General features: G+C 41.5%; 1 protein-coding gene across 7 annotated transcripts in view; it reads left to right on the top strand.

Moving 5' to 3' along the window:
- The window catches only part of RECK (reversion inducing cysteine rich protein with kazal motifs), a 62979-nt gene extending 60606 nt beyond the window's left edge, over positions 1–2373 (top strand). For all 7 annotated transcript variants that reach the window (XM_036239408.1, XM_016130393.2, XM_016130400.2 and 4 more), the window contains one exon: positions 803–2373. In XM_036239408.1, the coding sequence (XP_036095301.1) occupies positions 803–1024 (222 nt within the window). In that variant the 3' untranslated portion in view covers positions 1025–2373. The remainder of the gene's footprint in view (positions 1–802) is intronic.
- Positions 2374–13785: the final 11412 nt, after the last annotated feature.

The raw sequence follows: 13785 nt of genomic DNA, 5'->3' as shown, positions 1-13785 counted from the left end.
GTTAGGACTAGATGGGGAGGAACAGGCATTTGAGCCAGGCAGGAGAGAGAAAAAGCAAGGCAGTCTCTGAGGGTCAGTGCTGCACCAGGGGAGCCTAGGCCGGGTGCACACATGACAGCAAAATGCTAAGGAGTGGGAGAGGGAGAGTTAAGAACTGTGACTCGAAAGTGTGCGCAGATGGACGGCATCTGCTCATCGTACAGATGAGGCAGCTGAGGCCCAGGGAAACAGGGAGTGACACAGGTCACACAGTGACAAAGAACAGACTCCTGCCTTCTGAGGGCTAGCTACCATTGGGAAGGAGGAGCCCACTGGAGCTGGTCTCGCGGGCCCCAGATTTTCTTCCTCACAGTATCGAGGTGAACCTCACTCATGTAAGCCCAAGTTTTAGCATCAAAATAATAGGGTTCAAGTGAAGGGGGTGAATACAAGCATCCTATAAATTGCCATCATTAGAAAGCTCATTAAGCCTAATTGCTTTCCTGAGGTGTGAATAGGCATTGAAAGTCCATTCCCTATGACTATGTTTAACCATCGAAAGATAATGTCTAAATGTGGATAAGTAATGAAAGGATTATGGAAAAAGAAAGGGCAGTGCCATTGTGGATCGTTTCTTTTCTGATTTGATTTCCATTTTTGCTGTTGCTATTTATGTAATGAGTTAAGACTGTAATTAAATGTTACTTTGGCTAAGAAAAGGACAAAGAAAAAGCGTATTCCCTATGTTGGGATATATGTGGAATTCTACCTTTTCACAGGTTCTGTGGTTTTATATTAACAGAATCTGATTTTCCTCTTCCAGATTGAGGCCTGCAATAAAGAAGCAGAGAAGATCGAATCCCTTATCAACTCCGACAGCCCGACTCTGGCGTCTCATGTCCCTCTCTCTGCCCTCATCATTTCCCAGGTTCAGGTTTCCAGCAGCGTGCCATCGGCCGGCACTGGGGCCAGACCTCCCTGCCATTCTCGCCTCGTCCTCCTCAGCCTGGGCCTCGCCTTGCACATGGTCTGGACACGTAACTGACCGCCCATGAAAAGTGCAAAATGTCCCTCCATCTAATTTTTCTACCTTGTGAAAGACATACAGGACTGCTGGTTCGTAATCAAGTAGGAGCCAAGTAAAAGCACTTGTCACCTCACCACACAGTGTTTTTTTAATCTGCCAATATTGGTAGGGTTTTTGTTTTGTTTTTACAAATGTTAAAATGCGTTCTTCCAAATATTTCCTTCTGGGGGGTGGTCACTACCTAATAATTTCCCTTTTGCTCATTAGATGGGTCCCTCACTCAAACATATTCAATATCACCGATAAATGTAATGGTCACTTCTTAGAAAGATAACTCATTTTTACTATGGGCTTCGTATTACAGAAACTTCATTTCAGAGTTTCTATAAGTATTAAGGGGCCCCTAGAGCATGTGTGTGTTTGTTTACAGATAATTATACCTACTCTGTCTAGAAGCTATGGGTCACAGTGAAGAGCCACTGCCATTAGAATATGAAATAGAGATAAAGCATCTTTGGAATTATGTGGATCATCAGGCAAATTTAACTTAAAAGAAATTTAGGAACCCATCTATTGTGTTAAGCAAAAGCAAGCTGACTGAATGGCAGGCACTCTGATATACTGTGATGGTCTCGGTGGTTACAAACGCGTCTGTGACTTTTGTGAAAGGGAGAAGTTATATCACATCAAAACATCTTGCATTGTGCATCTTTATATTAACCAGATATATATTCGGTATTCATCCGAGTTAAAATCAACCTTTAAACCAATTGCTGCTACTGATATAATTGCCAAAAAGTGAAATAATTAGTAGTTCATGTAAATAATACATGATTTTTCTATTTTATTATGAAGGTGAATAGCCATATTTGTAAAGTGACAATCATATGTTAACCCAGTTCTTTCCGTTCATGAAGATACATTTACTTTTTGTGACATGCACAGTGTAGATAAGTGTTCTGTCTGACTTTCTTTTCTGATACAGAATTATAAAGAGTATGGTTTATATATTTAAAAATGTCAATCTAAGTATTAAAATGTTTGCATGTTGTCTAAGAAATTGAATACTTTGAATGTGTTTTCACAGTTTGAAATAAGCTATTCAGTATAATACTTCTTGTTCGTATGCACCTAAACTTAGATTTTACATGAAGTATTTTTTTCAGTATTATATGTACCCTCTGAAATATATAAGAATATGCTTATTAAACCAAAATGTTGTTTAAAAGTGAGCACTTAAGCTTTCAGAATATCTCGATGTTGATGTAGCATGTTTGTTGCAATTGCTTTGTCTATATAAATGTCTTCAATGCAATTTACTGGAAAGCTTTTCTATTATTTTAATAAAAATAATTTTTATATGGCTATGTGTACCTCTAGGTAATCTGGACATTTAAAATGAAACCACTGCTCACTCTTGGGTCCTGTGTCCTTTGCTCTGGAACAGGAAGTTACAGGAGTGTTATTATTCCAAGCCAAGGGCCCTGGCAAAGTGGGGCAGCTGGAACAGAGCTGATCAGACCAGACCCAGGCATGACCAGAGGACAGGCGGTGGCAGATGCCAAGTACAAAGACCCCAGCTTTAGACCTTCAGGACCAAGACAGCTTCAGGCCCTCCAAGGCCCAGGAACAGACAAGGCCATTCTACTCACCACTGCCTTGAGCATGATATTCCAGCTTCAGGGTATCTCCTGGGCAGTGACAACTTTGGACTGTGGAGACAGAGTGCCTGTTGATCAGAGCCTGAGAGGGTCTATCAATCAGCTGAGAGAGATTAAGACCCCAAAACCTCCACGGATGACCACAGCAGAGGCTCCCATCTTGCTCCCATCACATGTCCACTATGGGTCAGCTGCACTTTTCCACATCATCTTCACTCCAGGACCCATTCTGGTGTCCACGCAAAGGAGAGGGGAGAGACCCAGAGAACCACAACCGGCCCTTAGGTCTCTGCTCAGAAGTGACACTGTCATTTCTTCCAATTCAACTTGTGTACCCAGCAATGCCCAACCCTCAGGCTGAACACACACCCAGAGGCATTGTACCCATCAGCCACTAGAGCCTCATAACAACCCATGGGGTACTTTGTGTGACCGACCTATTGAAAAAGGGGATTTTCCAAAGTGACTGATAATAAAATAATCGTTGTATCTAAAGCAAAAGGGGCAACAAAGAGCAGAGACTGTGATGGATGAGTGCAGAAAATTAAATTCAATTAGTGTAAAAAGGCCAACCTGGGGAAGACTCTTCTTGCCTCTTGGATGCCTCCCTCCACAGCCAGCTGTATCAGGGAGCTTCCCAAGGGCTCCAGGACAGAGGACACAGGCTTAAGCCTTGATTGTACTGATGGTCTCTCCTACATCATTTTTTCTGTAGGCCACGGACAGCAATGCATGTCACTCATGCCACCAAGTCTTCATTTTATGTCCATAGTAAAGAGATCACAGTTCTGTCCTCTTGGTCGCCTGGAGGCTCTCTCAGCTCCAAGCTGAGCTTCAAGCACAGTATTCTAAGCAAGAAGAAAGGGGACGAGAGCCACGGGCCTTCTCCTTTCACTGCCAGTGCCTCTTATGAGTAAGAAAGATATTTCTCAGAAATCCCTGACCAGTCATCCCGTGTATCTCCTTGGCCAGGATCAGGTTGTATTCCCACCTTTAGACCAATTACAGGCTGAGGGGAGCAAGATGGCCATAGCCAGCTAGTCAGACGCTGCAGACGCTGCTGCCCACACCAAGTCAAGGTTCAGGAGGGCAAGTAAGAATCCAAGGCCACCAATAACATCTTCCTTAAGAAAAAGCAGGGAGACCGCCTAGGGAGACCAGGTGCTGTAGGCGTAAGAAATAAAAAATAAGGAACATGTTCCTTGCAATCCGTGAGGTCAACCAAGGGTTGCCTCACCTAAAATAAAAATAAAAAACAGAGGTTTTTGCTGTCTCAAGTTAGAGTATAAATATGAAAACAGTTTTGTTTTACTAGTAACTGTCCCCAACTGTGCCAGATGGACCCGTTTCCAACTAGGTAGTGAAACCCTGTAGCAAGATCTGTCTGATTCCATAACTTTAGTACTTCCCTCCAGTTATTTAAATTTCTCAGACCTCTTTCCTGGTTGTTTTATCCAGTGCAAAGGCCCCTTCTGCCTCCACCAGCTGAGGCTAGATGAGTGGCTAATCATTTAGAGTAGAGGAGGATGGAAGGTATGGTCTCTTTACCCCAAACATAGGTAAGGCTCACTTTTCAGCAAGTCGGTGAGCTCGGCATGGTATCACTTGGCAGCAGCCACCAGCAGTCACTAGGATGTCTTTAATACAAGCCATGCGGCATTCATTTCTAGTGCGAAAGGCTGCCGACTAAGCCCCTGAGTGGCGTTGTCTTCAGTTATGGGTTTGCCTGTACTAGACAGGAGCAGGTGGTCTGATTGCACAGCCAACTTGCCGTGGGAGGTGTGAGGAGGAAGAAAGTCTTTCAAAGGGAAAACAGAAGGCTTCTTAGGGTTTGATTTGAGCTGGGCCTGGAAGAAATAGAAAGGCCCTTCCAGATGGCTTTGAGGAGAGGCATTCTGAGCATGGGGTCCAGCCTGAGCAAAGGTACAGAAGCAAGAGTGTCTAGGTCCTCAGTGGTGGAACAGTGGAGCTGACAAATTGGGAAAGTGTAGTGAGGGAAGGTAAGGGGGAGATCAGATGTGCCAGCCTTGAATGCCAGGCCACAGTGGCATCTAAAGCCTCTGCCCTTCCTTCCCAGCTATACTGACTGATCCGGATCACCCTGGTGTGCCTGGAACTATGTGCATCAAACTTCAATGTCACAAAGACCTTTGAGATCATCCACCAACCTCGTTATCAGGCTGTGCTTCCTTTCCCTCTGTCCTGTGAATATTTTGCACTCTACCAAAGAAACATTAACTGAGCCAGGCTGGGTGCCAAGCTTCCCCCGGGCTTGGTCCCCTCCCTCCAGGTTCAGCCTGGGTCTATTTCAGCTCCATCGTGGGAAGAAAGTTACACCCGCCAGCAACACTGATGACCTTGACAAAAAAATCCATAGGAAACATTTTACTTCATATGATTTCATGGTTTTCCTTCACCCTGGCTGGTGGGAGTCATGCCCACACACTCCTGCAGAAGGTGTTCTATTTCTCAAAGGGACCTTCTCCCTCTCTCCCAGCTGCCAAAGGGGCTTGAGTTGTATACTTTGCCAGCTGAGGGAAAGGGAAAGCAGAGGGACCATTCCTAGGGAAATTTCTCTCCCAAATCCAGTTTTGGAGGTAGGGGTGGTTTCCACTTTGTACATAGAGGGAAACAGGCCCAGAGAGCAGAAATACTAGCCCTAGATCTCGCAGTGAGTTAGAGCAAAGCCAAGGCCCAAAACCAGGTCTGGACTTTACCCGGCACAAGGCAGCTAAGCAGGATTAGTGCTTCTCAGGGCTGGAGCCAGCCATGCGAGAGAGCTCCCCGAAGGTGAGCACAAGGGGTGGGCAGAGTGGAAGAGGTTCAAGGTCAGACTGACAAGGCTTGCTAGGTTGGGTCTGACTATCAGACAGGACCAAGGAGCAACTGGAATCATAAAAGTAACGGACACAGCTATCGAGCACTGTCTACGTATTTTCACCTTGTTCCCTCACTGGCCGAGAGCAAATCTGTGCACAGAGAGAACAATTACAAAGTCTAAAGACAAATTAGGTTCTCAGGAAGTTAGGCTGGTAGGGGGTAACATAAGCAGGAAGCCTTCACATGGGGGAAGCAAGTTAACACTCTTGCCACAGCTCCACCCACTCTCATTTTTCTGAAATTGTATTGTTTTCTCATTATAAAAATAATATGTACATTCTGCCAAATACCTGGAAATATAAACAAAGGAAAAAGTCGGGCACACTACACCTTCCTCTCTCTGGATTCTACCAATGAGTGCAGAATCTTTCTAGAGCCTTCTCTGTATCAAATTGGGGCAGGGTCCCTCCTCTGCTCACATGAGAGCAGAAGTGGTTACCTTGCTGCTCTGTGAGGGGAAGTTCAGGAACATGGTTTCGTATCTGGGATGGCATCTGCTGGTTAGCACTTCCACAGGTGGAAGCGTCATCTTAGCCAGGACCTCACCAGGTAAGCAGGTGAAATATCACCTCACCTGTCCTCCGCAGACCAATCTCCCACTGGACTTGGCTGGAGATGCGAGCAGTTGCTTTCCTGAACAGTCAGGTAAGTGTTTACGTTGTTCAGGGCTCAGCAGGAAAATAGGTGACTCACCCAAATTAGTGTAATTTGAGGAAGGCTTAATAACGGGACTGATTACACAGGTGTGAGCAGGTGTAAGAAACCACAGGGAGAATGCAGGGCATGTGCTGTAACACCAGGAGGCCAGCACCCCTAAGTCCAAAATGGTGAGCTGGTCTCCAGAAACCAAGGAGAGCACTGCGTGGAACAAGCGTGTCCTCCCTCCCTCCCTCGGGGCTCCTCCCATTTCTAAACCCAGTTGGAAACCAGAGGACAAGGGAGCCTGTTGCGGTAACTATGCAAAGAGCAGGGCGGAGAGTCAGTTTAGGGAAGGAAGTGAAGCAAAAAGAAGATACCAGCACAGCAGGCCAGGGCATTGCCACGTAAGAGGACCCAGGAGATGTGACCGGATCTGCCAGTCATTCCAGCGCACCGCCCAAGATGGGGAAGGCCTCTTGCTTTAAACTTTTGGAGGTGTTCTACTGTACGCTCCTTCCTCCTGACCTCACTAGGCCTTCTCAGTTCCTCTTTATCCTCTCTCCCAGTCCTTCTGCACACCCACGTTTTCCAGAGTCTCTTCCTTGCTCCCTGAAAATCTCCAACCCTCCAAACCTAGAAAGGAGTTCAGGCCCTCTGCCCCTTCTTGAGTCACACGAACATGGCCCTCAAGCTACAGTCCTTTAGACTAGAGCAGAACTACGGGCTGCACTAATTTGGGCCATAGCAGAAACTTCCTTCTGCCCGGGCTTTGCTGGCTCTGAAGAGGCCCAAGAGCAGCGAAGGTGGACGCTATGGATCCAGTTCCCCTTCCCGTCCGCAAGGAGCAGCCGTGCCAAGAGCAGCACCCCTCATCACGGCGAGTGTTCATTTTCTTTCTGAAGTGGCCCAGGCTGTCACATGTGAGTAAAGGATATAATCCTTATAATAGAATGAATTTGGTCATGTGTCTAGTGAAGTAAGTCTATACCTAGGTGCTCTTAAAATGACTTGTTGCTATTGTCGCTATTTTCCCAATAATATATTTTAACAGATTATTGATGCTATGTAAAAAAAAAAAAGCTATTGATTTTTAAAAATATTTTTCTTGGACCTGGCTATCATTAAAATTTTTTTGCATTAATTTAATAGATTTTCTTAGGTTTTTCCAGGGAGGAGCCATAATGAAAACTATGCTCTTCCTTTTCCAATATTTATACTTCTTATCTCTTTTGTTGTCCTGGTATTAGCTAACACTCCCAGAGCAATGTTGAATAACAATGGTGATAGCAAGAAACTTTGTTAGGCTCTTGATTTTAATGGGATTGTCCTATTTTACTGTTAAGTATGACATGTTTAAGTATAACATGTTTTACTGTCATACTTTTATTCTGCTAAGGGAAAATAAAAAAAAAATTTTAACAGTAATGGGTATTGAATTGTATCAAAAATATTTTTGGCATTCACTTACATTATATTTTCCTTTGGCTTATTAATATTATAAGTTGTGAATACATTTCTTAATATTAAGCCATCCTTTATACCCTTGAAATAAATTTTATTTGGTTGTGATGTGTCATTCAAATAACACACTGCTAAATTCAATTTGTTTGATATTTTACTTAGCATTTTGGTATTTATCTTCATAAATGATGTTGCCCTATGGTTTTCGCGTTTGTAATATTTTTCAGGTTTTGGAATCAGGATCATTCTAGCTTCATCAAATGAATAGGAGAGGTTTTCTACACTTCAGGACATGTAAGTAGCGACTGAACCATCTGTCTCTCAAAGGCCTGATAGAAGTTGCCTGCAAACCTATCTGGGTCTAACTCTATTTAAATAAGCAGTGATATTTTCCTTTTTTTTTTTTTTAATGGTTATTTGGTTCACTTAGAATTTTTTCTCATCTTAAATAAGTCTTAGTAATTTCTGTTTTCCTAGAAAATTGCCCAATTCAGAAAAATTACTAGTGGAGAGGTGTAGATATTTTTCTGAACACTCCTAAAAAAAGATTACATTCCCTTTTTAATTACTAACATGGTACTTTTGAGTTTTCTCTCCTTTTAGACATTTTTTATTGATTTGATTTTGTAGAGATTTATCTATTTAATTGTCTTCCAGCTCCAGGATGTATTTTTCAATTCTGCTCTTTTTTGTTTTCTAATATATAATTCTCTGTTTTTATCTATATTAACTTCTTTATTTAAATAATATTTAAACGCTTTATTATGGAAAATTTCAAATCTGCAGATAATTTTAAAATGAAAATTTATATACTTACCCTCTAGATTATACAATTAACATTTTGCTGTTTGTTTTATTGATTTTATCTCTCTCCTCCTATCCATTCATCTTATTTTATATGTGTTTCAAAGTAAGTTGAATTCATTTTTTTTTTATGCATTTCAAAGTAAATTGTAAACATCAATACATTTCACCCCTAAAACACTCTGGCATCCCTTCATTAGCTAGACTTTGATATTTTATATGGTTTTTTAGTTTATGTTTTGTAATTTGTCTAGCTCCTTAAGTCCAACACTTAGTTTATTTTTCTCTTTTTAAATAAGTACTATAATAAAATTTAAGATATATTGACTATCAATCATGTTTCAGACCATTTTAGGGGCATTTTTTTAAGTCAAAGATCAGGGGAGAGTCTTTTCTCTCCAGGCCCCAAATTAGGTAATAGATTATATTTATTATAAGCCAATAAATGTAAGGTTCAGAATTCTACGATACATGTCTTAGTCAGTTTGGGTTACTATTAAAAATACCATAGACTGGGTGGTTTATAAACAACAGGAATTTATTTCTCACAGTTCTGGAGTCTAGAAGTCTGAGATCAGGGTGCCAGCACGGTCAGGTTCTGGTTGAGAGCCCTCTTCCAGGTTGCAGAAGATACAACCATCTTCTGGTTGTATCCTCCCCTGATGGAAGAGTCCAGGGCGCTCTCTGGGCCTCTTTTATAGGAGCACTAATCCTATTCACGAGGGCTCCACCTTTGATTTAATCACCTCTCAAAGGCCCTACATCTAAATACCATCACACTGGGGATTAGACTTCAACATTGGAACTTCAGAGGGACACAAACAGTCTACGGTAAAAACAGATTTTTATTAAAGTACTCTATTTACAAATCAAGGAAGTCTTAAGTAATAATAAGTCACTCTGCACACTTTTTCCCCCAGCCTTTTGATGGTGAAACTTCTCTCCTTACTGGTTTCTAAGCTCTGGGCAGAGAGTCAGATAAGTCTCCCCTCTTAAGAAGGGGCGACAATAAGAGGTTCATCAACAGTTTAGCCCCATGGACATGACCTAGTGACAAGTCCTCTTCCTTCTACCTGCCTCTTGCTTGTCCAGGATTGACAGTGATGTCATCTAACTATAGCTTTTCTTTCTTATTTGGAGTTTTAAGAGATGAATTTGGTCTGTACACAGGAGTAATCTACTCCAGGTCAGCAAAATGTGAAATCTAGTGAACACTCCATACTCAGTTATATCTTACATCTTTTATCTCATTGCACTAGAACAGTCTGAGCCTTACGTATCATGTTCTTCTACTGACAGTTCCCACTGGAAGAATTGTTATGTCACAAATGACCAAGAATGACCAAGAATGTTCCTGGACTACTTTCTCAAGGTTGTCCAAGGATTCCTTTCATAAAAGCATAGTATCAAGTGCTTTAAATGAATTATCTCATATAATTCTCAACCTCTGTATGAGGCAAATGGTATTATTAACATTGTGTAAATTGATGCAACTAAAGAGTGAGGAGATTAAATAATTTCTTCAACGTCACATGGCTGGTAAGTAGTAGAACAGGGACAGTTTGAACCCAGGTCTAACCCAAAGTTTATTATGTTCATACTTATTATACAGTATATTTGCCTCTAAGTTCGGCTTCGGCTTAATCTCATATATTTTCCAACAACAATAATAAAGAGAGAACAATCTGGAAAAATAAGGAGATTTCTGGTAAGATTTTTCTTTTCCACTGCTTTTCTAGTTGCCATGGCCTTCCACTCATTGAGCTACTACAATTAATTTTTTATTCCAAAAAAAAAAAAAAGCCCTTCGCAGATCAGAGCCAAAGCCTGAAGGGCTTAAAGCACAATTTGTACCTTAAACCACACTTTGGGGAAGTATTCTTAATGATGGAAGAGCTTGGGCACCGAGAAAGGCTGAGTCATGGCGTGTGGAACATTCCGGGGAAACAGATGTAGGACAGAAACAAAATTCCCTCTTCTGAAAACAAAGATATGGCAGACTTTTGCTGTGTTTTGGCTGCTCAGCATGTAGAGAAGTCTCTATTTGAGTGTAAAAGATCTCGTAACTAATTGTGGACCCTTTCTGAAAGCTGTGTGGAGACATGTGACCCAGGCTGAGCCAAACAGATGCTCTTGCCCAAGAATCTGAATCTGGAGGAGTTGACCCAGAGGTGTGGAGAGGAGCCAGGAAAGATTCTAGAATGCTTGAATATTTGTCCCCAAGAGATTAAAGTAGATGTGACCTAGTTTTCTTTGACATGCCAGTTTAAATTTTCCATCATCAGCAGAATTTTGCCTTGAAAAGAAAAAAAAGGTGTCTTTTTACATATATATTGTAACCATAAAATATAACACAAAAATAAGCGACATTTAAAGTGCTTTTTAAAGTGTCATCTCATTTAATTTTTTTAAAAATCCTCTAAGATAAAGTATTACTAGCATCATTTCAAGCACCTGGATCATAATCACAGTTAGTGGGCAGCAGAGACAGAACTTGGACTTGAGCCACGTGACTTCAAGTCCATGCCCTATGCTCTTAAATGAATATTCTAATTGTCATTTTTCTCTGAATGCTTTGATTTTGACTTCATTTATATTGTTAATTCATGAACATTGGATTCATGGCCAATAGCACTACTAACTCATGCCTAAATGAAGCTTGTCTAACACATACATTTTCTCCACATCACAAACTTCTTGCACTTAGGAACACTAAACAGCACTTCACTTGAGGGCTATTTTGAAAAGTAAAATATCATCATCACCACCACCAACAACAAAAATGCAAAAAAGCATGGCACTAAATAGACCATGGAGAGGACTTTTGCCTACAGTATGAGAGCTGAAACAAGAAGAGCATCTTCTTGTTCAACCCTCACCTGGGCACTTGTGTGTTAGGCAACTCAGATTTTCCCTGCTCTGCACATGTCCTCGAATGACCATGAAAGCATCACAAGTATTGATTTTAGAGTTACAAATAAATCTTACAGAGTAGGTGGATTCATAAATACAGAATCCACAGATAATGAGGATTGACTGTGCTAATAAACCTCTAGAAGATGCAAATTACCAATATTAGAAATGATAAAGAGACACCAGCACACATGATATAGACAGTAAGAGGATAACAAAATATTATCAACAACTTTATGCCTATAAATTCTGCTACTTAGATGAATGAAATAGACACATCCCTTATAAGATACAAGTTACCAAAACTTAAGAAGGAATAGATAATCTAAATGGTTCTATATCTATGAATAAAGCTGAACTTATAATTTTAAACCTTCTATCTCCCAAAAAAATTAAAGATACCTCCATGCTAGTTGACTTCACTGATGATTTATAGTAAATATTTAAGAAAGGAATAATACTAATTCTATACAAACCCTTCTAGAAAATAGAAGAGAGAACCCTCTCCAACTTCTTTTAGAAGGCCAGCTATTACCCTGATTCTTAAATCTGAAAAAGACATTATAAGAATAGAAAACTAAATAAAGAACAACATCCCCAAAAACATAGTTGACAGAGATTAAAGAAGATATAAATAAACAGAAAGAGGCAGTATGCTGATGTATCAGCAAACTCAATATTGTTAAGAGACCAATTCTCCCCAACTTTATAAATTCAAGGCAATCTCAGTCAAAATCCCAGTAGGCTTTTTGTTTGTTTGTTTTTTTACAGTAATTGACAAGGTGATTCTATAATTTATATGGAAATATAAAGGACCTTAAATGGGCAAAACAATTTTGAAAAGAAAAATAGAATAGGAGGGTTTATACTACCTGATTTCAAGGTGTATATAAAACTGCAGTAATCCAGACAGCATAGTATTAGTGTAATACTGTAATTAGCGTATAGTGATCTATATGTGTATAGATCAATGGATTGGAATAGAGAGCCCACATATACTGGGCCAATTGGGAAAGAATAATCTTTTCAAGAAATTATACTGGAGCAATAAGAGAGCTATATGCCAAATAAGAAAAGAGAAAGAATTACAACCCTGACTTAATACCACACACCATAATCAAAATGAATTTAAGAGCTAAAACTAAATGTAAAAGCTAAAACTGTAAAACTCCTAGAAGAAAACACAGAAACTTTTCATGATCTTGGAATAGGTAAGGAGTTCTTAAATAGGACATAATACAAAAAAGAAATGACAGTTTGGGTCAAACATTCCTGTGTCTGATCTTTCTTATTATTTCTCGTATCTTGGTCTGCTGCCTGGGCACCAGCTAGGGCCAGCTGGGCAGTGACTCCCCCTCCAACCAGCCCATGGCCCTTGCTAGGCAATAACTTTGACACTACCTAACTCCCCATTCATAACATTTTCCCTTCCACTTGCCTGCTGCTAAGGTCAGCTCTAAGGCCCACAGACTCCAAAGATGCCACTAAGTTCAGATTTTTGTCCCCCACCAACTCTGAGGCCCTCTCTCACCTCAGCCTTCACTTCTGTGAAGGAGATGTGAGTGAAACTTCATGGCCCCCAGATGGGCTTCCCACTGCCTTCAGTCAGTGAGTGGCTCTGCTGTGCTCAGCTGTCTCTGCCCATGACCTTGAAGTTTTTGGTTAAGATGGAAATGGCCTTCTGGAGATTCTGGAGTTGATATAGAATTCTTCCTACTGGGATCATTTGGTCATTTCAATAGGGATTGTTGGCAAAATGGGAGAGGGAACTAAAATAAGGGATTAGATTCCCAACTAGCACCAGAAGTCCCTTTTGATTCAGAATGGGCCACTTTCTAACAATCTAACACTGAAAGTACTAAAATCTAGTACTGTTTTGCCTGATACAGTTGGAGGGAGTAGACAGGGCAGTGCCCTATGATCAGCAAGTCAGTTCACTTCAGTGCCCATTTATCGAAAGGTCTTAAAATGATCTTCCTTTGTTCAGAATTCACTGAGCCCCTTCTCTAGGAAGGAGTTACTCTTGGGAGCTGCACAGGGGACCCAGGCTATGCCTTCATGTTATAGTTCTTCTCAGACACGGCCATGACTGAGACCAAGTCTCCTTAGTGCCAGATGTGTACTGATCAGGAAAGGCCAGGACCTCTGGTAGTTGAAGGGGTCCATAAGGCCCTGAAAGATGGGTGAGACTTCAATGGGAAGTGATGAACCAGCACTCCAACTCCGACCCAGACTCACACCAGAAGATGTGCCCTGGGGAGAGAAGGGACATGCCCTTCGGAGTCGGCGTCAGTGGGGAAGGGAAGGCGGCACACTCGGCCAAGGCGTGGACAGCGCCGACCTCTGGTGATGGGGGCCAGAACCATCCCTCGCGCGAGATAGGGAGCACCGCTGAGTAGCTACGGGGAAGCTGCTGGGAGG

This window comes from Rousettus aegyptiacus, unplaced genomic scaffold (genome assembly GCF_014176215.1).
Source record: "Rousettus aegyptiacus isolate mRouAeg1 unplaced genomic scaffold, mRouAeg1.p scaffold_m13_p_3, whole genome shotgun sequence".
NCBI lineage: Eukaryota > Metazoa > Chordata > Mammalia > Chiroptera > Pteropodidae > Rousettus > Rousettus aegyptiacus.
This window is presented reverse-complemented; position numbering and strand designations above follow the sequence as displayed.